Genomic DNA, 24,662 nt, shown 5'->3' with positions numbered 1-24,662 from the left:
TTAGAATCATAGTCTCCAATCTTATCCAGGTCACTGTAAATGCTGTTAATTCATTCCTTTTTATGGCTGCGTAGTATTCCATCGTATATATGTGAATTGCGCTGCTATAAAAATGCATCTACAAGTATCTTTTTTGAATAATGACTTCTTTTCCTCTGGGTAGATACTCAGTAAGTGGGATTGCTGAATCAAATGGTAGACCTACTTTTAGTTATTTAAGGAATCTCCCTGCTGTTTTCCATAGTGGCTGTACTAGTTTACATTCCCACCAGTAGTGTAGAAGTGTCCCCTGTTCACTGCATCCATGCCAGCATCTACTGTTTTTTTATTTTTTCATGATGGCCATTCTTGAAGGAGTAAGGTGGTATCACATTGCAGTTTTGATTTGCATTTCCCTGATCATTATTGATGTTGAGCATTTTTTCATATGTTTACTGGCCATTGGTATGTCTTCTTTTGAGAACTGTCTATTCATGTCTTTAGCCCACTTTTTGATGGGATTGTTTTTTTCTTACTGATTTGAGTTCGTTGTAGATTCTGGATATTATTCCTTTGTCCGATACATAGATTGTGAAGATTTTCTCCCACTCCATGGGTTGTCTGTTTACTCTGCTGACTGTTCCTTTTGCTGTGCAAAAGTTCTTTAGTTTAATTAGGTCCTAACTATTTATCTTTGTTTTTATTGCATTTGCTTTTGGGTTCTTGGTCATGAAATCCTTGCCTAAGCCAATGTCTAGAAGGGTTTTTCCAATGTTATATTCTATAATTTTTATAGTTTCAGGTGTCAGGTTTAAGTTCTTAATCCATCTTGAGTTGATTTTTGTATAAGGTGAGAGATGAGAATCCAGTTTTATTCTTCTACACATGGCTTGGCAATTATCTCAGCACCATTTGTTGAATAGGGTGTCCTTGGTCCCCTTTATGATTTTGTTTACTTTGTCAAAGATCAGTTGACTGTAAGTATTTAGCTTTATTGCTAGGTTCTCTATTCTGTGGCAATGGTTTACATGCCTATTTTTATACCAGTACCATGCTGTTTTGGTGACTATGGCCTTATAGTATAGTTTGAAGTGGGGTAATGTAACGCCTCCAGATTTGTTCTTTTTGCTTAGTCTTGCTTTGGCTGTGCGGGCTCTTTTTTTGGTTCCATACGAATTTTAGAATTTTTTTTCTAATTCTGTGAAGGATGATGATGGTATTTTGATGGGATTACACTGAATTTGTAGATTGCTTTTGGCAGTATGATCATTTTCACAATATTGATTCTACCCAGCCATGAGCATGGGATATGTTTCCATTTGTTTGTGTAGTTTATGATTACTTTCATTAGTGTTTTGTAGTTTTATGTAGAGGCCTTTTGACTCCTTGAGTTAGATATATTCTTAGGTATTTTATTTTTTTTGCAGCTATTGTAAAAGTTCTTGATTTGATTCTCTGCTTGGTCGCTGTTGGTGTATAGAAGAACTACTGATTTGTGTACATTAATTTTGTATCTGGAAACTATGCTGAATTCTTTTATCAGTCCTAGGAGCTTTCTAGAGAAGTCCTTAGAGTTTTCAAGGTAAATGATCATATCATCAGCAAGCAGTGACAGTTTGACTTCCTCTTTACTGATTTGGATGCCCTATATTTCTTTCTCCTGTCTGATTGGTCTGGCTAGGACTTACAGTACTATGTTAAAGAGGAGTGATGAGAGTGGGCATCCTTGTCTTGTTCCAGTTCTCAGGGGGAATGCTTTCAACTTTTCCCCATTCAGTATTATGTTGGCAGTGGGTTGATCATAGATGGGTTTTATTACATTAAGGTACGTCCCTTGCATGCCAATTTTGCTGAGAGTTTTAATCATAAAGAGATGCTGAATTTTGTTGAATGCTTTTTCTGCATCTATTGAGATGATCATGTGATTTTTGTTTTACATTTTGTTTATGTGGTGTATCACATTTGTTGACTTGCATATGTGAAACCATCCCTGCATCCCCGGCATGAAACTCACTTGATCATGGTGGATTATCTTTTTGATATGTTGTTAGATTTGGCTAGCTAGTATTCTGTTAAAGATTTTAGCATCTGTGTTCATCAAGGACATTGGTCTGTAGTTTTCTTTTTTGGTTACATCCTTTCTGGTTTTGGTACTAGGGTGATTCTGGATCCATGGAATGAATTAGGGAGGGTTCCTTTTTCTCTATCTTGAGGAATAGGGTCAAAATAATTGGTACCAATTCTTCTTTGAATGTCTGGTAGAATACTGCTGTGAATCCATCTGGTCCTAGACTTCTTTTTGTCGGTAATTTTTAAATTACCATTTCAATCTCGCTGCTTGTTATTGGTCTTTTCCAGGTTATCTAATTCCTCTTGATTTAAGCCAGGAGGGTTGTATTTTTCCAGGAATGTATCCATCTCTTCTAGGTTTTCTAGTTTATGTGCATAAAAGTGTTCACAGTAGCCTTGAATTATCTTTTGTATTTCAGTGGTGTTAGTTGTAATATCTCCTGTTTTGTTTCTTAGTGAGGTTATTTGGATTTTTTCTTTTCTTTTCTTGGTTAATCTTACTAATGGTCTATCAATTTTATCTTTTCAAAGAACCAGCTTTTTGTTTCATTTATCTTTTGTATTTTTTTGTTTGTTTCAATTTCATTTAGTTCTGCTCTGATCTTGGTTATTTCCTTTCTTCTGCTGGGTTTGGGTTTCGTTTGTTCTTGTTTCTCTAATTCCTTGAGGTGTGACCTTAGATTGTCTGTTTGTGTTCTTCCAGTGTTTTTGTTTTTTTTGTTTTTTTTTGTTTTTTTTTTTTTGAGGCGGAGTCTCGCTCTGTCGACTGGAGTGCAGTGGCCTGATCTCAGCTCACTGCAAGCTCCGCCTCCCGGGTTTACGCCCTTCTCCTGCCTCAGCCTCCCGAGTAGCTGGGACTACAGGCGCCCGCCACCTCGCCCGGCTAGTTTTTGTATTTTTAGTAGAGATGGGGTTTCACCGTGTTAGCCAGGATGGTCTCGATCTCCTGACCTCGTGATCCACCTGTCTCGGCCTCCCAAAGTGCTGGGATTACAGGCTTGAGCCACCGCGCCCGGCCTTGCTTTTTTGTTTGCTTTTTAACTTGTATTTTTGTTTTATAGGTCTTGTGTGATTTATGCTTTAAAAAGGTTGTGTTATGATGTGTTTCCAGGATTTGTTTCAAGATTTAGAGCCCCTTTTAGCATGTCTTATAGTGGTGGCTTGGTAATGGTGAATTCTCTCAGCATTTGTTTGTCTGAAAACGACTATATCTTTCCTTCATATATGATGCTTAGTTCCGCTGGATACAAAATTCTTGGCTGACACTTGTTTTGTTTGAGGTGGCTGAAGATAGGGCCCCAAACCCTTCTAGCTTGTAGGGTTTCTGCTGATAAATCAGCGTTAACCGAATAGGTTTTCCTTTATAGCTTACCTGGTGCTTCTGTCTCACAGCTCTTAAGATTCTTTCCTTGGTCTTAACATTGGATAACCTGATGACAATGTGCCTAGGCAAAGATCTTTTTGTGATGAATTTCCCAGGTGTTCTTTGTGCTTCTTTGTATGTCTAGATCTAGCAAGACTGGAAAGTTTTCCTCAATTATTCACCCAAATATGTTTTTCAAGTGTTTAGAATTGTCTTCTTACTCAGGAACATCAAGTATTCTTAGGTTTGGTCATTTAATCCCAGACTTCTTGGAGGCTTTGTTCATATTTCCTTATTATTTTTTCTTTGTCTTTATTTATTGGGTTAATTCAAAGACCTTGTCTATTGCCGAGACTTTCCAGAGCATTTCGCATTTCTAAAAGTGTGTCCAAAGTTTCCTGAATTTTTGCTTGCTGTTTTCTTTAAGCTATCTATTTCCTTGAATATTTCTCCCTTCACTCTTGTAAAATTTTTTGGATTTTGTATTTCTCTGGTTCCTCCCTGATTAGCTTAATAACTAACCTCCTGAATTTTTTTTCAGGCAAATCAGGGATTTCTTCTTGGTTTGGATTCATTGCTGGTGAACTAGTGTGATATTTTGGGGATGTTGACGAGCCTTGGTTTGTCATATTACCAGGGCTGGTTTTCTGATTCCTTCTCATTTGGGTAGGCTCCATCAGATGGAAGGTCTAGGGCTAAAGGGTGTTGTTCAGAATTTTGTCCCATGGGGTATTCCTTTGATGTGGTACTCTCCCCCTTTTCCTACTGATGTCGTTCCTGTGAGCTAAACTGCAGTGATTGTTGTCTCTCTTCTGGGTCTAGTCACCCAGCAAGTCTACTCGGCCCCGGGCTGGTACTGGGGGTTATCTGCACAGTCCTATGATGTGAACTATCTATGGGTCTCTCAGCCATGGATACCAGCACCTGTTCCAGTGGAGGTGGCAGAGGATGCAATGACTCCATGGGAGTCCTTAGCTTTGGTGGTTTAATGCCCTGTTTTGTGCTGGTTGGTCTCCTGCCAGGAGGTGGTACTTTCCAGAAAGCATCAGCTGCAGTAGTGTGGAGAGGCACTGGCAGTTGGCAGGGCCCTCAAATTCCTAGAATTATATGTTTTTTGTCCTCTGCTACCAAGGTGGATAGGGAAGGACCATCGGGTGGGGGCAGGTCTAGGCCTGTCTGAGCTCAGACTCTCCTTGGGCTGGTCTTGCTGTGGCTGCTGTGGGGGATGGGGTGAGATTCCCAGGTTACTGGAGTTGTGTACCTAAGAGGATTATGGCTGTCTCTGCTGAGTCATGCAGGTTGTCAGGGAAGTGGGGGAAAACTGGCAGTCACAGGCCTCATCCAGCTTCCAGGCAACCTGAAGGGCTGGTCTTACTCCCACTGTGCCCCCACAACAGCTCCGAGTCTGTCTCCAGGTGGAGGGTGAGTCAGGCTTGAAAACTTGCCCGAGGCTTTCTGCCTCCCAGCTGTTAAAGAAAAGGCTTTAGTTCTTCCCCATCTGTGGGGTCTGCAAACCAGATTCGCGCCCTCCCTGGAGTTCTGGCCAGGAGTCTTCTTGCCCCATTCAAATTGTCACAAAGTTTAGCTAGAGAATTCCTTCTCCCTGTGGAGTTTTACCCCCTGCTCCTCTGTCCACCCTCCTGATGGATCCCTGTGGTGCCAGGCAGGAATGCCCTGCTAGGGGACCCAGCAAGCTCCCAGGGCCTTTCTACAGCTTCCTCTACCTCTGTATTTTGCTCAGTTTGGCTCTTGACTCAGCTCCAGGTAAAGTTGGGAACTTCTCCTGCAAACAGACCTTCAGCTTCTCCAGTGTGTGCTCGGGAGATGAGGGTCTCCCTTTTCCACTTCCACAGTTGGGGCGATCACAGTATTTGGGGTGTCTCCCAGGTCCTCTAGGAGCAGTCCACTTCTTTCAGAGGGTGTGTGGGTCCTCTCAGGATTGCTGGTTAGTTCTTGCAGTCAATCTGGAGCTAAAATTCACAATGCGAGCCTCCGCATGCTGCTCTGTCTGGAGCCACAATCTAGTCCTGCCTCGCGTTCGCCTTGATCCCCTGTCCTCTGTATTTTACTTCTTACACAGATTTTCAAATAACCCCCCTGTTTTAAGCCTGACACTTCATCCCACCTTCAGCTGTATTCAGCACCTGCAATTTCTCAGCTTTCAGGAAGGCAACAACCTTCTTATTGGGACTTGCGTCTTAAGTTTCACCCTTCTCAGCCTATTATGTCAGTCACTGTTATCTTTTAGCTTCCTATACTATGTAGTTCATGGTTGCAATGTCTCTTAGTTTCTGAGATGATGGTGTTTTTGTGTGTTTTTCTCATCTCCTTGTTTTGGGGTGACTTCCAAGAGGTGAAAGGGCAGAAGCTCTTTATCACCTTAGGAAAACTCCAGAGTCCCTGTAATTAACATGTTACACTTCTGCCTGGACAAGGTTCCACCTGTTTGCTTTACACAAGAGGCCCTTCGTCCTTCTGTGTATTCTCCCACCATAGCCAAAGGGACTGTCTAAAAATGCCATCTCCCACATCACTCTTCCATGTCATGACAAGCCCTTTAGTCATGGCTTGTCATGTTCACATTTGAGTCTCAGCAGAGTAAAGCCCTTGCCACCTGACCCAGCCCTTCAGCTTCACCTCCTGCCAGACTGCTTGCAGTCCCCACTGTGCTGGGTCCTTCATCTCACTGTTCACGTGATTTTCCTGCTGGCCAGAACCCCTTCTTTTCTTGCCTGCCTGCAGAACTTCTCTGTATTCTTCAAAGCCCACTTTCCCTGGCGAACCTTCCTGATTCTGCTCCCCTTCCCTCTTTCTTTTGGCCTCCCTCTGTCTTGGGCCCCAGTCATATTGGCCACTCTCCACTCTGTGCTGCAACACATCCATCCATTCTCTTTTTTGAACAGAATGAAGCTGATGCAGAGACAGAAATTTTAGGCTAGAAGGGACCACAGAGGTTATCTAATTTTGGGGGGATGCAGACAACACTAGAGGTAAGTTGAGTCTATTCAGCTTTTTCAGGGTTTTGGTCAATATTATTTCTCCTTCCAAATATCATGCTTCTATGTGTGGCCCCTGGACCTCTTTTTTGGTTCCCTTTCTGTCTTCCTCCTCCCACACTCCAGCAGGTGGCATAAAGCCTCACTGAGGCCCCTTGCTGTAGCTTCAGTCTGTAATTGGAGGAAAGAAACACTGAGCTTTAGCAATATCATGTTCCAGTAAATAACTTTCCCTAGATGACATGGTTTTTAGGCAACTACACAAACCAAATGGGAGGTGACAACCATACACTGCAAGAAATGAATCAGAATGGCCTTTCATTACAAACAGGTGCTCTGAAAGGAAAGGCCCAAAAACAATGCGGGAAGATGGCAAAATAGATAGAAAATATTCACTATAATATTTTAAAAATCACTTAGGTCAACAGCTTTGCTATCTAATCCCCTACTCAACCTCAGATGAGAGTGATTAAGTAGAATGTTTTCCCTTATTTCTTCCTCTGTGTAAGTGGGCAGAATTTTCATTGATTCATTCAACAAATATGTATGGGATGCCTATTATGAGCGGCACACTGTTAGGCATGCAAAATGATAATGATAATAATGGCAACATGTGTTGAGCATTTACTAAGTTCCAGCTACTACGTGGTTTACGTATATCATCTCATGTTGTCTTTGTAGACCTCATGTGAGGTAGGTACTATTATCTCCTTGTCAGCTGATGGGAAGCTGAGATTTAGAGAGGTTAACTATCCTGCTCCAATGGTAGAGTCAGGATTCAGGCTGAGTAACTCCAGAGTACTTGCTCTCAGTACCACTTTAAGTATCTGGAGCCAAATCTGAACCACTGAGTGTGGCTGGGAACATTCTCCATAGCCCCCTGCTCTACCAGAGAAGCTACTGAATATGGTTGAGAAGAGGGCAGAGAAGCACAGTGGCTTCCACCTCCCAGCACTGGCCCCAGATTCTCCTGATGAGCTGGGCCATGTATGTCTGTGGATGGGTGTCACTTGGTTTAACTGCTCTGCTAAGGCAGAGGTTGCCTCCCTGGCATCCAGTGCTTGGGAGTCGTTGGTGGGGTTAGTCCCTCCAGCAACAGTGTATTCTAGGCAGCTCTAAGGGTTAGGAAGTTCCTGATTACATTGATCTAGGCCCTTCCCCCATTCATTCTAGTTTTTATCCAAGTCTTTTTTATTTTTATTTTTTGCAAAGTCTTTTTGATATAATCTTTCCCTATACCCCACAGAAACTGGACTTCCTATGATGACCTATGATTAAGTTTTTTTAAAAAAATTTTACATAGATCTCCTGCTTGTCTAATGACCTATGATTATTTTCTTTCTTTTTTCTTTTCTTTTCCTTTTTTTTTTTTTTTTTTTTGAGATAGGGTCTTGTTCTGTCACCCAGGGTTGAGTGCAGTGGCATAATCTTGGCTCATGGCAACATCTGCCTCCCGCTTCAAGCGACTCTCTTGCTTCAGCCTCCCGAGCAGTTGGGATTATAGGTGCATGCCAACAAACCCCGCTAATTTTTGTATTTTTAGTAGAGACTGGGTTTCTCCATGTTGGCCAGGCTGGTCTTGAACTCCTGACCTTGAATGATCTGCCCGCCTCGGCCTCCCAAAGTGTTGGGATTAGAGGCATGAGCCACTGCACCTGGACTGATGACCTGTGATTAAAAAACAATCTTTAACTGGTTTTTTTTTTTTTTTTTAGATAACTTTGATCTTTTATTACACTTTTTATAAGTATTTTCCAGACAAACAGAACTCAGGGGTGGGGAAGCACTGGCAAATAGGAAGTCCAGGGGTCATTCAAGATTATGCATTAAATCATAGTATATTTTGAAGTCATAAAACCCCAATCAAATTGTCTTTGTTTTCCAGTATTCGAGACAACAGTAAGAGAAAAACTGGGAGAGTATATGCATGTGTGTGTGTATGTGTGCATGTGTGTATGTGGATATGTGTGAGCCTTAAAACAGCTACACACAAACATATTTATTTTCCTCCAGTGGAAAGGAAGCTCCCATTAGAATGTATAGAAACAACGCACACTCCCAGGAGATTTCTAACTGACAAGGGGGTGTCTTTAAGGTAGAGAAGAAAAGCCCAGCAGAAGGGCCCCATATGGATTTCTGGATGTTAATGGAGAGACATGCTATCTTGAGGGCCACGTGGAGTATTAATGTGAAAAAAATTCGATAATGACATTAACAGAAACTGCTGTGGAAAATGCCCTAACCCAACTCACTGCTAATGATGATCCTCAAGAATTTATTGAATATGCCAAAAAATCAGAATAATATGTGCTAAGCCCAAACATTTTGGGGGAAACATTTTAGCTCCTTCAACTCAATTATACGTTTTTCAGGATCAAGGATTTAAGAGGTTCAGTCCGCAAAATCTGTTGATGCCTATGATGTGTCATTTACAGATCTCGGTGCTGTGGATCTGGTAGTGGACAGAGCCCCTGCTCATATGCGACTTTCATTTAATTGGGGCGGGGGGGGCAAACAATAATCACATAAACCTTCACTATGTCATGAGTGACAGGTGCCATGAAATGCAGAGACAAGCGGGACAGTGAGGGGCAGGTGATATGTTTGATTATTAGCAGGAGAGGCCTCTCTCCTAATGAGGTAATATCTGGGCAGATACTGAGTAAAGCAAGGTGAGAGAGACCTGGGGGAAGAGCATCCGACACTTCTTTCTGCGTCACATAGCGGCTGGTATGTAAGGTGAGCACGACAGGTGTTTATCAATAGTAATTTATCAACTTAGTGATCCTTTGAGGTTAAGTTGACTGAGTAGATTAAAGGAACTAGAATCTGGTGAAGGGGATTAGAATCTGGCGAGTTTATTGCATTGTCTTGCCCAGTGGTTCTCAACTAGGGTAGCATTTGCCTGCCAAGGGACATTTGGCAGTATCTGGAGACATTTTGATGATCACAACCTGGGCAGGTGGGGAGGTTACTACTGGCATCTTGTGGGCAAAGTTCAAAGGGTGCTAAACACTCTACAATTCACGGAATAAGTCCGTGCAGCAAAGAATTAAAAGCCCAAAGTGTCAGCAGTGCCACCGTTGATAAATCCTATCTGATACCAGATCTCTGATGAGACTTGAGGGACTGGGCAGGAAGAGCTCTTGAGAACAACCCCATCGAGAGCTGAACATCTGCAAACAGGGCAGATCCAAGGCCGTTGGAGATGCCCTGGGGCCTCTGTTCCCAGCTTGGTGACAGACTTGGCTGGTTGGTTTCAAAGTCACACAGGGATTTATTTATTAAACAATATTAAGTAAAAGTTTCCTGTATGTTTTTGGTATAACAGAAAACAAGGAGACAAGATGTGGTTCCAGCCATCAAATATATTGTAGCCAAGGAAGGATGGGAGGCATGAACGTGAACTCCTGCAATGTGACAAGGGCCACAGAGGGTAGAAATAAAATGACGTAGGGGAGAAGAGTAATGACTTTTGTTGGAGTGACCCAAATAGGTTTAATGTATGAGGTATCATTTGAACTGGGCTTTGACAATGGCTTTTAGTAAGCAGAGAGGGAAATGCAGGATATACTAGGTGGGGGGTAAGATGTGAAAACAAGTAAAAAGTCAGGAAATAATCGTCATCATCATAATGATATGAACTCCCACCTACTAAGTCCCCTCTATATGGTAGGTATAGTGCCAAGTACTTTATCATGATAATTGTATACTAAACTCAAAACTGATATATGCAAATCAGCTAAAGCCTAGCACAACCCAAAGTGACTTGAATTTCCATCTTACCCATTTCAAAATGATAGTACAACGGGGGCAGTGTTACCTGTGGTGTGTTGCATAAATACCGAAGCAGTTCACCGATATACTGAATGACAGTGATGTTGTATTTTCTGCAGTCATCCCAGAACTGGCTGGCTGAAAATTTAGTCCGCAAGGCAAGAGTAGCACCTACAGAGAAAGCACAGAAAATGTCAAGAAAGAAATGGTAGAAAAAATTCTCCCAATTATGTTTAATTTGGGAACTTTGAAAGACAGAAATTTAAAAATAAATTATATTTGCAAACAAGTATTGAGTACCTTATATTCAATGCAAAAAATCAGTAAGACATGGTTTTGTTTGATAGGGGCTTCCAATCTATGGAGGAGAAGACTCATACAAAGGTCATTTTAATAAAAGTCAGCTTGCAGTAAGAGATTCAAATGAGGTCCTAAGAGGGAGGGAGGGGAGAGGGACAGAGATTCCATGCAATATATATATAAATATAAATATTTCATGCTATATATATATAAATAGAGTGAGACCGCCTCAAATATACATATATACACACATACATACATATGTATTTATATATATATATTTGAGACACAGTCTCGTTCTATTTCTTTTTTTTTTTTTTTGAGACTGAGTCTCGCTCTGTCACCCAGGCTGGAGTGCAGTGGTGCCATCTTGACTCACTGCAACATCCGCCTCCTGGGTTCAAGTGATTCTCTTGCCTCAGCCTCCTGAGTAGGTGAGATTATAGGTGTGTGCCACCACGCCTGGCAAATTTTTTGTATTTTTAGTAGAGATGGGGTTTCCCTGTGTTAGCCAGGATGGTCTCAATCTCCTGACCTCGTGATCTGTCCCCCTCGGCCTCCCAAAGTGCTGGGATTACAGGCATGAGCCACCGCACCTGGCCCGAGTCTTGCTCTGTTGCCCAGGCTGGAGTGCAGTGGTGCAATCTTGGCTCACTGCAACCTCCGCCTTGTGGGTTCTTGTGCCTCAGTCTCTAAGTAGCTGGGATTACAGGCGGGCACCATCAGGCCTGGCTAATTTTTGTATTTTTTAAGAAGTGATGGGGTTTTGCCATGTTGACCAGGCTGGTCTCAAACTCCTGACCTCAAGTGATTCGCCTGCCTCAACCTCCCAAAGTGCTGGGATTACAGGCAGGAGCCACTGTGCCTGGCTCGTTCATGCAATATTTTAAATAATTTTGTGCATAAAATAAAGTTTGTGTTAAGTACTTATCTGTAGTATTTTCCACTTGTGGTGTCCTGGTGTTCAAAAAGTTTCAGATTTTGGATTTCAAATTTTTGGATTGTGTGTGTGTCTGTGTGTATTTGAGCTGCTATAACAACATAGTACAGACTAGGTGGCTTAAACAACATATATCTCTTGCAGTTCTGGAGGCTGGGAAGTCCCTATCAAGGTGTTGGCAGATCGGGTGTCTGGTGAGGGCATTTTTCCTGGTTTGGGGATGGTCATCATCTCCCTGTGTCCTTACATGGAAGAGAACGGAGTCAGGAAAGAAGCTCTCTCCTGTCTCTTCTGATAAGGGCACTACTTTTCATGAAGGTGTTACTCTCATGACCCAATTACCTCCCAAAGACCCTACCGGCTAATACCATTATATTGGGGGTTAGGATTTCAACACATACATTTTTGGGGGACACAAATATCCATCCATGACATGCATGCATATACACATGCATATATGTGTGTGTATATACATATGTGTATATATATTTATATATACATATATGATTATTTAAAATGAAATGCCACATAGGAGAAAAAGTTGTTTTTTAGTTCAGTCAGAAAGTTACAGATAGCTTCCTGGAAGAGATGGCTATTGAACTTTGCGGTAACGTATACAAGTGACATAAATCCTCCTGAAGGAGAGAGGATGGCAACTCCAATTTGAATAGTAAAGTCTGAGAAGGAAAGAGAAGAGATGGCAAGCCAAGCCAAGTATTCTGATGGAGTTGCCATCTTCTCTCCTTCTAGTAGAGCTGAAAAGCTGTGGAAACAAGGGAGGCTGCAGAAGAGTGCACACAACTGAAGAAGTTTAAATCAAATGCTGATGGAGATCAACATGTAAGTTTCTAAAGATGGAAATGACATGACATAGAATCTAAGATTCAAGTGTCATAACCTAGATACAGATAATTTTTTATTTTTATTTTTATTTTATTTTTCACAGTTGAGGTCTCACTCTGTCACCCAGCTTGGAGTGCAGTGGTGCAATCACAGCTCACTGCAATCTTGAACTCCTGGACTCAAGCAATTCTCCTACTTCAGCCTCCTAGGTAGCTGGGACTACAGACTTGAGCCACCATGCCTGGCTATTTTTCTTTTTTTTTGTAGAGATGAGGTTTGCTCTGTTGCCCAGGCTGGTCTTGAACTCCTGGCCTCAAGCAATCCTCCTGCCTTGGTCTCCCAAAGTGCTGGGAATACAGGTGTGAACCATTGCACCCAGCTCTAAAATATTTTAAAGGAGTTTCTCTCTTGATATACTGAACAATTATAGCATTATATTATTAGATAAGCAGGCATGAAAAAACAGATTATTTTAGATGCTTGCTTGTAATATGAGTCAAATAGCCTTATTGTTAATGCAAAATTGAAGACTGTTCCTAGCAGACAGCAAAGTAGCCAAATTTTATATTACTGTTCCTTGTGAGAAAATGTAAATGTGCACTCGCCTCCAACACTTTGTAGAAAAAGCTTACCAGCCACAATACATCCATGAAAACCAATCAATAGTGCAGCACTGTGGTACAAGGGCAGAGTGACATAGATGACATCATCTGCCTTCAATCCGCTTACAAAAGTGAGGCCAGTTCCATACCATATGCGCTGATGAGTGATCATGGCCGCTTTTGGAAGACCTTTGCAAATATACAAGAGAAGGCATGAGTTAACCAAGACTGGGCACTTACAGTGTAGAAGAGAGATCTGCCTTAGGAAGATTAATCATCCTGTATTTTGAGAATTGCGCTGGGAAGGGCCATGACCGGTTAGACCAGAAGTTGACAAATTTTTTCTATAAAGGACCAGAGAGTAAATGTTTTAGGCTTTGTGGGTCATACAATCTCTGTTGCAACAACTGAACTCTGCTATTGTGGTCAAAAGCAGCCATACACATACACATAAATGGAGTGTGGCTGTGTTCCAATAAAACTTTATTTATAAAAACAGGTGGGAGGCTGTATTTGGCCCACAAGCCACAGATTGCTAACTCCTGAGTTAGATGGTTATGACAGTAGTAATCTGAAGAGAAACAGAAAACAGAGGAATGAATGTCTATTGAATTTCTGCTCTGTGACTACCATTTTGCAAGACATTTAAAAAATTTCATTTAATTTCCATAACACATTTATGTATGACATAAACAGAATTATATTCTCCAATTCACAGATGTGAAGGCTGGGAGTCAGAGAGATTTCTTATGTACTGCAGTTATTTTATACAAACAAAGCAAATATGAGCATTTTCTTATATGTTCTTGCTTTTTCCATTAAAAAATATGCACACTCAGCCGGGTGCGATGGCTCACACCTGTAATCCCAGCTCTTTGGGAGGCCAAGGTGGGTGGATCACAAGGTCAGGAGATCGAGACCATCCTGGCTAACACGGTGAAACCCCGTCTCTACTAAAAATACAAAAAATTAGCCGGGCATGGTGGTGGGCACCTGTAGTCCCAGCTACTTGGGAGGCTGAGGCGGGAGAATGGCATGAACCTGGGAGGCGGAGGTTGCAGTGAGCCGAGATAGCGCCACTGCACTCCAGCCTGGGTGACAGAGCCAGACTCTGTCTCAAAAAAAAAAAAAAAAAGCACACTCTTTTGCATGTTTTTTGTCTCTGCTGCTTAACACTGTTTATTGGAGATTTGTTCATGTTTGTACACAGAGATTTCTCTTATTCATTTATTTATTCTCTTTCTCAGCTCCTTCAGAAGTTCTTTTATGAGTCTATTATAATTTATTTATACTATTTGCTGTTACAAATGATGCTGCAGTGAAGAACCTCGTCCATATGGTAGTTCACATATGAATGACACCATATCTTTTGGATAAATTCACGGAAGTGAGATTGTTGTGTCAAAAGATAAAAGATGGCCAGTCCTGTAATCCCAGCACTTTGGGACACTGAGGCAGGAGGATCGCTTAAGCCCAGGAGTTCAGCACCAGTCTGGGCAACATAGTGAGACCCCTCCTCAACAAAAAGTAAAACAAATTAGCTGGGCGTGGCAGCATGCATCTGTAGTCCTAGCTACTTGGGTGGGAGGATTGCTTGAGCCCAGGAGGTTAAGGCTACAGTGAGCCCTGATCCTGCCACTGTACTCCAGCCTGGGCAACAGATTGAGTCTCTGTTTCAAAAAAAAAAGTCTTTGTAATCTTGATAAATAACTGCCACATTTCCAGTTATAAGGGGTGTCCCCATTCATTCTCCTACCAGCAATACATGAGTATGCCTGTTTCCTCCTTGCCTTGTCAATGTGTGCTCTTAAATGTTGGGACCTTTGCCAGTCAGCAAGGTGAAAAACGGTATCTCCACGTAGTTTTAGTACATTAGACTAAATGCGTTTGCATTTTCTTAACCATAATTTATACACGTTTTTTGTAAGATTTTCTTCTGTTAAGTGTTTACTTATATTGTTTCCCATGGAAGAACAGTTTAATTGGGGAGGGCATGAGGTCACTGGGAAGGGGACTAAGAGTTTAAGATCTGAGTGGGTAAGTAGACTTCATGAAGAGGAAGACAGATCTGTGTTGACTCAGATTCTTCAATGCTTGATAATACGTTCACCGGATATTGCCCAAATAGCAGCCACTTGTTCCGAGGCAGACAAATATGGTCAGCAACCTACCATTACTGTAAACACAATTCAAAATTCATTTTCTTTGACAATGGGCCAGTTTTTTTGTTTGGTTTTATATATTATTATTAATATTATTTTTGAGATAGGCTTTCACTCTGTTGCCAGGCTGGAGTGTAGTGGTGTTCAAGGCTCACCACAGCCTCAGGTCAAGTGGTCCTCATCTCATCCCCCCAAGTATCTGGGACCACAGGTGTGCACCACCATGCCTGGCTAATTTATTTATTGATATTTGTTTGTAGAGACGCGGTCTTGCTTTATTGCCCAGACTGATCTTGAACTCTTGGCTTCAAGTGAGCCTCCCATCTTGGCCCCAGAGTGTTGGGATTGTAGATAAGAGCCAACGTGCCTGGCCTCTGACTTTTTAAAAAAGAAATGCTCATCTTTGTTGCCTTGAAGTACTTTCAGAACTTTCCCAAATTAAGATTTTGTATTAATGAAGAAATGAGAATATCTGGTAACTATTATATAATTTTGTGCTAATGACTTCCTTTGAGGAACAGGGACATTTGTCCTCCAATTGTTTAAATGAATTCTTTTAATATATGTTTACAAGAGTAACTTAGCAATTTTCTTTTTCTACAGACAGTGTCTTGCTCTGTCACCCAGCATGGGGTACAGTGGCATGTCACTGTAGCCTCAGACTCCTGGGCTCCAGTGATCCTCCCACCTCAGTCTCCCAAGTAGCTAGGACTACAAGGTGTACCACTATGCCAGCTAATTTTTTAATGTTTTTGTAAAGATGGGGTCTTGCTATGTTGCCCAGCCTGGTCTCAAACTTCTGGGCTCAAGCGAACCTCCTGCCTTAGCCTCCCAAAGTTCTGAGATTATAGATGTGAGCCACTGTGCTTGGCCTAGCAAATATTTGATTCAGAGAAAATGAAAAAAGTAAAATAAACACCCATTCAATTGTCTTCCAATTAAATATAAATTCTGACTTAAGAGATTAAATCAGAGAATGCTCATTCTCCTTTTTCTCCCTAAAAGGGATTTTCTATTTGACTGTGAAAACAAAATTATAACAAAATTTCATACTTGTTTACACGGTACTAAGATTGGATTTCCCCCTCATTAACCAAGGGCTCAATCCTTTCCCAAATAAACATTTACAATTTAATTTTACCATTCTATTAAGAAATGATGATAAAAGTCCCATATGTTAAGGGAATGTCTGTATGCAGCAGAAGCAATTGGTTAATTGTGCCATCTCACCTTTCTGTTGGCCTGGCAATAAAAATAAAAAAATAAAAAAAGAGAGACATTATGTTTTGGGCACCAGCTTTAATGTATCAATCCTGGCTGCTTCTCATTTACTTAAATACTTAGCAAAAGTGACTGTATGAAGTGAGGCCAACAATCAAGTTAAACTCAGGTCCAGGAACTGTGAGCTCAGGTGGGTGCTGAGGGCCTGTCGAGGTGAAGGAGACAGTTCCTGTCAGCTGTAGCCGAGATAAGAGGCTCAAAGGACATTTTAGCCTGGTCTGTTGATTATTTAGCAAGGAGAAGACATGTATTACCTGCTTAAATTAAATTAAAATTTTAATCAACAGAGGTAAAAGACTCACAGATTCAATTTTCCAATATTGATAATAATAATTGGCATGCTGGGGCTGGCTTCCTGTCCTTCTTTTAAATATACCCCTCAGGCTTCATATTATTACATTTTGGTCTTCCTGGCCTATAGTATGCAGACACTAAATATCTATCACATGAATAAACAAGAAGGTACTAGGGTAGAGCTGTCAATTGTATGAGCTGTGGAATCAGCCTCCAAGGTGAATCCTGACAGTTCTAATGCTTATCTTGGGAAGTTCTTAACCTCTCTAAGCATCATTTTCTGAATCTCTAAAATGGAAGTAAAAATAGTACCCATGTCAAGAGTTGGGGCAGAATCTTATCAACAAATGTTGTAAAGCCCCTTGAAGAATGCCTCGTACACATACTACCCTTAATATTGCTTCTTCCATATAGCAGTGCTCCCATAACATTGTTAATTGGCAGTGTTTCTTCTTAGTGGCTCATAATGGTGCAGCTTACAGTTGAAGGCATCCTAAATAAAATACTGTATTTGAAATACAGTATTTTAGGCCTTATGCTATAGCCACCCCACATCCACAGCACCAAACAGCTCCAAATCAGTGTTGCATGGGAAGATAATGGTTAAAACATTTATATAAACAGAACCCCCTACTTGTTCACTGGTCTTCTCCTGTGTTCCATTTATAATCAATTATAAAGTCTATATGGACTCTGGATGTAATATAATGAAAACACAACAAGCATGAAAAACAATTCCAACTACCCATTCAGTGTCAAATCTCATTCATCATCACAACTCCTTCTGTAGTTCTTGGTTAACCTCTTTATCTGTTCTATACCAACTGGGGGAAAATATGCATAGCTTGGAGAAACCCAAATGAGATCACATGCTATGAAATAAGATCAGTTCCCACAGGCAAATAACTAAATCTCCTGAAGTATTAGTTATCCAAAATTAGTTTGCCAAAGAAAGAGATTTGAAAACCTGTGCCAACATTTAACTCCTTCAGATCCATTTTTTTGGGGAATCCCCCCCTTTATTTTTACCTGTGGTTCCAGAAGTATAAATGTATAAGGCGGGAGCGGAAAAAGTGACTTCAGACCTCCATGACTCTGGGGTAGGTTCAGCTGATACTTCATCCACTTTGTCCAGGAAAGAGTCAATCCCATCTGTGTTAGAAGTTCTGCTTACGTAATAGATGGACACATCATCTTTTTTAAGGCTTGGCAGTATCTCTTCAACAGCTGTTTGTAGTTCTTAATTTAATAAGAAAAAAATCAAAACAACTAAATCAGTCTATTAAAGTTCTATTAGCGCTTCAATAAGCATCATAATTTTATTTTCAGCATAATTTTTTGCTTAAATGTGTGGACATGACAAATGATGCTTATCATTATGTATTTTATATTATTATGATTATTATTTTAATGGAGATGGGGTCTATGTCAACCAGGCAGGTCTCGAACTGCTGGCCTCAAGCAATCCTCCCATCTTGGCCTCCCAAACTGTGGGGATTACAGAGCTCGTGAGCCACTGCACCCAGCCCTATTGTGCATTTTAAACATGAAATTTACTACATTTGAAAAAAAAATCATGAGATTCCAATACTGAGGGAAGGTTGGGTTTTGATGGTTTCACAAGCATAGCAGATGGTTGGCTGAAATCTGTACTTCTTGTGGCAAGTGCAAACCAATGGACGTATGGGCAAAACCCAAGAAATATCAGTGCGTAACTGATATATATGTAAATATAACTTCAGAAATAAATTTAGTTATTCCTAATATGTGTCACACAGGACTAAAGATGAACAAAAGAGAGAAAATTTTAAGGAAGGAGAAGAGAAATGAAAAGAAGGGAGCCATGCTAATTAACAAAGATGACAGACGCTAACTTTATGTAACAATTTTTTCTTATGCATCAGTAACAAGTAATTTCCTAGGAAGGTTAAACTGATCTGAGAAATAAGCTCTACATTTCATAAGCACATTCTCCAATCTGAGGGGAAAAAAAGGAGTGATTCATTTAGAGCAGTGTTTCCCAACCTGTGGGTCATAATTACAGTAGTGGTTTGTTAAAATCATTTAAACTGAGCGATATTTTAAAAAATGAAAAATACTTAAAAGAAGGAAATAGAAATTTTGAAGCACATCTTAAGTTTTTAACCTCTCTAAGCATCATTTTCTGAATCTCTAAAATGGAAGTAAAAATGGCACCCATCTCAAAAGTGGTGGCAGAATCTTATCAACAAATATTATAGAGCTCCTTGAACAATGCCTAGTACACACTACCCTTAATATTACTTCTTCCATATAGCAGTATTCCTATAACACTGTTATAGAAACTATTCTTAATAGATGAACAGGGCTATTCATTTTTAAAAGTTTTGTTTCAGTTATGTGGGTGTGTGGGTACTGGGTCATGCACAAAAGTATTTCTTACTGGGTTAAGGTCAAACATTTTAAAGGCACTGATTTAATATGCAAACCACATTTCAGGCTTGCCACTTGGATTTTGTGCCTTTAAGCCGTAAAGTGAGACTCCTTTAAGCCTACTTGTCTTGAATTGTGATAACGGAAGTGAATATACTTATTCTTTTTTTGTTTTGTTTTGTTTTGAGACGGAGTCTCGCTCTGTGGCCCAGGCTGGAGTGCAGTGGCATGATCTCGGCTCACTGCAACCTACGCCTCCCGGGTTTGTGCCATTCTCCTGCCTCAGCCTCCCAGTAGCTGCGGCTACAGGCGCCCGCCACCACGCCCGTCTAATTTTTTGTATTTTTAGTAGAGACAGTGTTTCACAGTGTTATCCAGGATGGTCTTGATCTCCTGACCTCGTGATCCACCCACCTCAGCCTCCCAAAGTGCTGGGTAGGAAGGTAACTAAATGTCCCAGGGAATTACCTTGGGGAGGCTACACCTAATTCATCTGATATGCTTTGTTTTTCAGATGTTTGTGTATGATATCTCCATGAAGACAAGAAATATCACCAGGATAGATGCATTTAAAATTTTAAAAAATATTTTAATCAAAAGACTCACGTACCTGGTAACAATAAATCAAATAGTACAAAAGAGTTTATAATGAAAATAAACAAGTCCTTACCCAGGCCTTCCTCACAACTAAAGCTATTGCCTAGGGGAAACCACTGACAATTTTTTAAATTTAATTTTATTTATTTTATTTATTTATTTATTTTGAGATGAAGTCTCACTTTGTCACTCAGGCTGGAGTGCAGTGGCGCGATCTCGGATCACTGCAAGCTCCACCTCCCAGGTTCATGCTCATTCTCCTCCCTCAGCCTCCCAAGTAGCTGGGACTACAGGTGCCTGCCACCACACCTGGCTAATTTTTTTTTTTTGTATTTTTAGTAGAGATGGGGTTTCACTGTGTTAGCCAGGATGGTCTTGATCTCCTGACCTCGTGATCCACCTACTTTGGCCTCCCAAAGTGCTGGGATTACAGGTGTAAGCCACAGCACCCAGCCCACCATTGTCAATTTTTTAAAAGCTGTTTCTTCTGGCAATTACCTCTCCATCACCAAAAAATGTGCATTTCTTGCTAGTTCTTGGCCTATCAATTTTGATTCCTACTTCCATTTCACCCTGTCCATTTCTGACAGTTATTATCTTCACTTTACATTGTCTAGGGTAATAGCATTTACATTTATTCTGATACCATTATTCTGTCTTCCCAGCTTTATGGATTTGCTCTAGGAGCTGAAAACCAACAATCAGAATCAACACAATTATTGATTGTGTTGATCAATAATTGCAGAGCCAAGTAAAGTGCTATGATTGTACTTTCTTTATTGAAGTTCTCTTTTTTTCTTTTGTCCCAAGAATCTTTATTCTCCTCCTTTACTTTTTTTTTTTTTTTTTAATTTTTGTCTGGTTGCTCTCTAGTCCTTCAGCACTCCAGAAAGGTTACTAGAAATATGACTGTTGTAGAAACTGGGATGGTAGCATCCATTCCTGTGCCACTGCCTTGGCTCACGTCCTCATTATATCCCACCTAGATTATGGCTATAGCCTCCTGACCAATGTCCTGCCCTTGAGTCTCTTCCTGCTTCTAATTTATCAGCTTCACTCTCATCCAACTTCTTGTTGCCACCCTGTTTTTCAGGGCTGTTCATCCCTTGTCACAGAATCCACTCTCCTTATTCGGGAGGTCCAGAGGTCCCTCCTGATCCCACTCCTGCTCGCATTCTGTGTCATCTCCTACTCTCTACCTCTTGCCCTCTTTCCTCTAACCACACTGATGTATGGAAAATCCCTGAAGGTACCCGTATGTTCACGTCTCATTACTTTTGCCCAGGTTGTTTCATGGTCTCTCACCCGCTGCACCTGGAAAACTCCTGCTTATCCTTCAAGACTCAGTGTAGGTAGCACTTCTTTTCTGTTACCTTTCCCCCCTCTGCAAAGTTAGCTGCTCCCTTCTACAGCTCCCATAGGAGCCCGTATTTACAATTATCAGGACACTTATACACAGTATGATAGGGTTAAATTTTTTTTTCTTTTGAGACAGGGTCCTGCTCTGTCTCCCAGGCTGGAGTGCAGTGGCATGATCATGGCTTACTGCAGCGTCAACCTCCTGGGCTCAAGTGATCCTCCCATTTCAGCCTCCCAAGTAACTGGGACTACAGGAGTACCACATGCCCAGCTAACTTTTTGTAGAGATGGTGTCCCACTATGTTGCCCAGGCTGATCTCCAACTTCTGAGCTCAAGCAATCCTCCCACCTCTGCCTTTCAAAGTGCTGGGATTACAGGTGTGAGCTACCATGCCCGGCAGATGTGGTTTAATTCATTTTCTCCTCTATTAGACAGGGAGATCTTTGAAATTAAGATCATAATCAAATCATCTTTGCACCCCCAGAACTACTAGATAAGTGCTCAATAAATGTTTATAATTGAAAAAAAATTGCAAAGTATGATACTAGTGTGGAAGAGACAGAGGAATAAGCTAAAACTGCTTAAAGGATTCAAATCTGCAAGTTGATAAACCTTTAAGAAAACGTAATGTAAGATGAAATAATTTCTGAGATACAAGTATGCCTTGCTTACAAGTAAGGGCCCACAGAGGTAAATTTAAAAACAGCAACTCCTACTGCTAAATTGTGAAATCTCCTTTCTTTCCTCCTGTCATGAGACTCACGGTCCATAGTCAAACAACCCGTTCATAAGTTACCTGGATCCATTCTCATTCCCTCTCTCTCAACATTTATTCAGCATCTATTTAAAGAGTGCTCCCTGTGTGCCAGACAGGTCTCTGTACACTGGATATGACAGTGAGCAAAACACTGTCCCTGTTTTCATAGAGCCCAGGTCTAACAGAGGAGAAACAAACAAAAATCAAAATAAGTGGCCATAGGTGTCACAACAGGGGAAGGAGAAGGTATTTGGGGAGCAGGTGGTGGTGGGGGACAGAAAGACGACCTAGAAGGAGTGCCCTGTAAACTGAGACCTGAAAGATGAGCAGATGGTGGAGATGAAGATCTGCTGGGACTGACTAAGCCTGCGTCTGGGCAGTGAGACAGCTTATGCAAAGGCCCAGAGCCAACACAGCCTGGGGCCCGGTAACTAAAAGAGGTTAAAGCTGACTGGAATGTGGAGTGGGAGGGGAATAAGGTTGGGAGAAGAGGCTGGAGACTTAGACAGCAGGTCCCTGAGGGCCTGGCTTAAGCCAGGCAAATGGACTGGAGGGACAGTGAGCAGAGGTAGGGAGACCAGCTGTTAGATGAAGCTTGTCTACACTGTGGAGGCAGCAGTGGGTAGAGAGAAGTGAATGTACTTAAGAGATATCTGGTAGGTAGAATAGATAGGACTTAGTAACAGTCTTTTTTTTCTTTTTTCTTTTTCACCTCCAAGTAATCACCTTAATGAGGGGAAAATGGTAGGTCAAAAGGGACTTTAAGTTTTTCTGTACTTTTTTTTTTTTTTAAGAAAAATGTACTCTAGCCTGGGCAACACGGCGAAACACCTCTACAAAAAAATACACACACACAAAAATGTTAGCCGGATGTGGTGGCACACACCTGTAGTCCCAGCTACTTTGGAGGCTGAGGTGGGAGGATCACCTGAGCCTGGGAGGTCAAGGCTGCAGTGAGCCATGATTATGCTACTGGACTCCAGCCTGGGCAACAGAGTGAGACTCTGTCTCAAAAAAAAAAAAAAATAAAAAAGAAAAATGTACTCAGGTATTAGTATGAAAAATTAATAATAATAAAAGGAAATGCAATTAAGCTGGTATCATGCTTGATCACAGTCCAAGCAACTTCACATCATGTGTACTTCATTCATGTTCCTAGCTGACCCTCTGCAGGCATGTAGTTTGAGATTCCTGACCTTTTATGCAAGTCATCTAATCTGAAGGGAGGGCCATTGCCCCTGCCCTACACCATTTCCTTCCATCTCCTGTAGGCTGTTGGTGTAGATTTGTTATTTGGGCACACTTGAGTTTCCACTGGCTTGCCAACCATATCAGGACACACTATGGAAGCCTTTCTTCCCTTAAAGATGTAGAAAGAAAAAATGAAATTTGAAAGGAAATTCTGGATGTGAATCTACCTGTCAACTATCTAGTTGATATTTAATGTCTTTTATTTTTTTTGAGATGGAGTCTCACTCTGTCACCCAGGCTGGAGTGCAATGGTGTGATCTCAACTCACTGCAATATCTGCCTCCTGGGTTCAAGCAATTCTCCTGCCTCAGCCTCCTGAGTAGCTGGGATTACAGATGCCTGCCACCATGCCCGGCTAATTTTTGTACTTTTGGTAGAGACGGGGCTTCACCATGTTGGCCAGGCTGGTCTTGAATTCCCAACCTCAAGTGATATACACACCTTGGCCTCCCAAAGTGTTGGAATTATAGGCGTGAGCCACTGTGCCTGGTTGGCCTACATATTTTCTAATTTAAGCATAAAATATTTATATAATTCTTATTGTAAAGTCTGCTCATCTAGAGTGAATATCAACCCAAACATATAAGCTATAATTCTATTTGTCAAGGTTGGGTTCTCTGAGACTCTGAGATGTGCATGCAGGAGTGCTCTTGGGAATGGGACCTGTGAGGCTGCAAGGGAAGTAGACTGGGTAGAGGGAGACTTTGAACTGTAATGCAGACACATCAGAAGCCTCCCTCAGCAGATCCTCTAATCCTAAGGGGACTCTGGACCTGGGATGCCCTTCAGGGTTGTCCCAAATTAAGGGAGGTAGGCTGTGCCTTCACACCTGCCCTTTGACCAGCCCAGTGGACTCAGGCTGGGGTGGTGGTGCTTAACCTTGGGCAAAGTGTCTCTCTTCAACCAAGGACAAGTCCTGGGAGAGGTCTCAGCTGAGAGCTCCCAGCTGCTGAAGAGTGAGTCTGTCAGTCCTAAAGCAGGGATCAGGGTGGTACATCACAGCATGCACCCACCTCTCCTTTACTAATAACAAACATTTAAAATTTTCATTTGCATAGAACTGTTGGTATAGTTTTATACATATATCACTTCACATAATTTTCATAACAACCCTGTGATATAGATACCAGTAATGTTATTTCTATAAATGAGAAGAGGTTCACCAAGTCAGTGTATGGAGGGTCACATGCAAAATGAAAAGAATCATTCTGGGTTTCTGAGATTCCCAACTCCTTGTATGAGCCATTCAGATTAAGTTCTAGCAAAGTGCCTTATTTCTTGGAAGAGGCTGGCTGCTTGGCCTTCTGCTCAGTGCTTGTTCAATCATTTGGATCTGCCTTTAATGAGTAACATGGATGATCTTTTCTTGAAGAGCAAAACCTCAAGCTTTATTAAAAGTTTGAGTATGAGAAACAGTAGTCATAGAAAGTTGCCTGAAGGGTGTAGAGCAGCTCCATCAGTTAGTTCTTCATCAGTATAGTTCTAAGTTGTAGACTGAAAGAAACCCTCAGAGAAAGAGCACACACTTGGGTGTTGAAAAATCAAGTGATTACAACACCACTCCCCCATCCCCTTAAAGTCTGTTCAAAGAAAATTTAAAAAAATTAAGGTAGCATATTAAGTCTGTCCCTGCCTTTTTTTTTTTTTTTTTTGCTCACGTGGAATTTCCTTGGTTCAC

The 24,662-nt window shown here is 41.3% G+C and overlaps 1 protein-coding gene across 2 annotated transcripts in view; it reads right to left on the bottom strand.

Moving 5' to 3' along the window:
• The window catches only part of SLC27A2 (solute carrier family 27 (fatty acid transporter), member 2), a 52,958-nt gene that overhangs the window by 19,748 nt on the left and 8,548 nt on the right, over positions 1–24,662 (bottom strand). Inside the window, exons 2-4 of one of the 2 annotated variants that reach the window (XM_011928602.1) lie at positions 17,637–17,846; positions 12,901–13,059; positions 10,232–10,356 (exon numbers count right to left, since the gene is read on the bottom strand). In XM_011928602.1, coding sequence (XP_011783992.1) covers positions 10,232–10,356; positions 12,901–13,059; positions 17,637–17,846 — 494 coding nt within the window. The remainder of the gene's footprint in view (positions 1–10,231; positions 10,357–12,900; positions 13,060–17,636; positions 17,847–24,662) is intronic. The other variant, XM_011928603.1, reaches the window with a different exon arrangement.

The sequence above is a fragment of the Colobus angolensis genome, unplaced genomic scaffold (genome assembly GCF_000951035.1).
Source record: "Colobus angolensis palliatus isolate OR3802 unplaced genomic scaffold, Cang.pa_1.0 Scaffold78, whole genome shotgun sequence".
Lineage (NCBI taxonomy): Eukaryota > Metazoa > Chordata > Mammalia > Primates > Cercopithecidae > Colobus > Colobus angolensis.
Note: the sequence above shows the minus strand (reverse complement) of the source record. Positions and strands in the feature narration are given on the sequence as shown.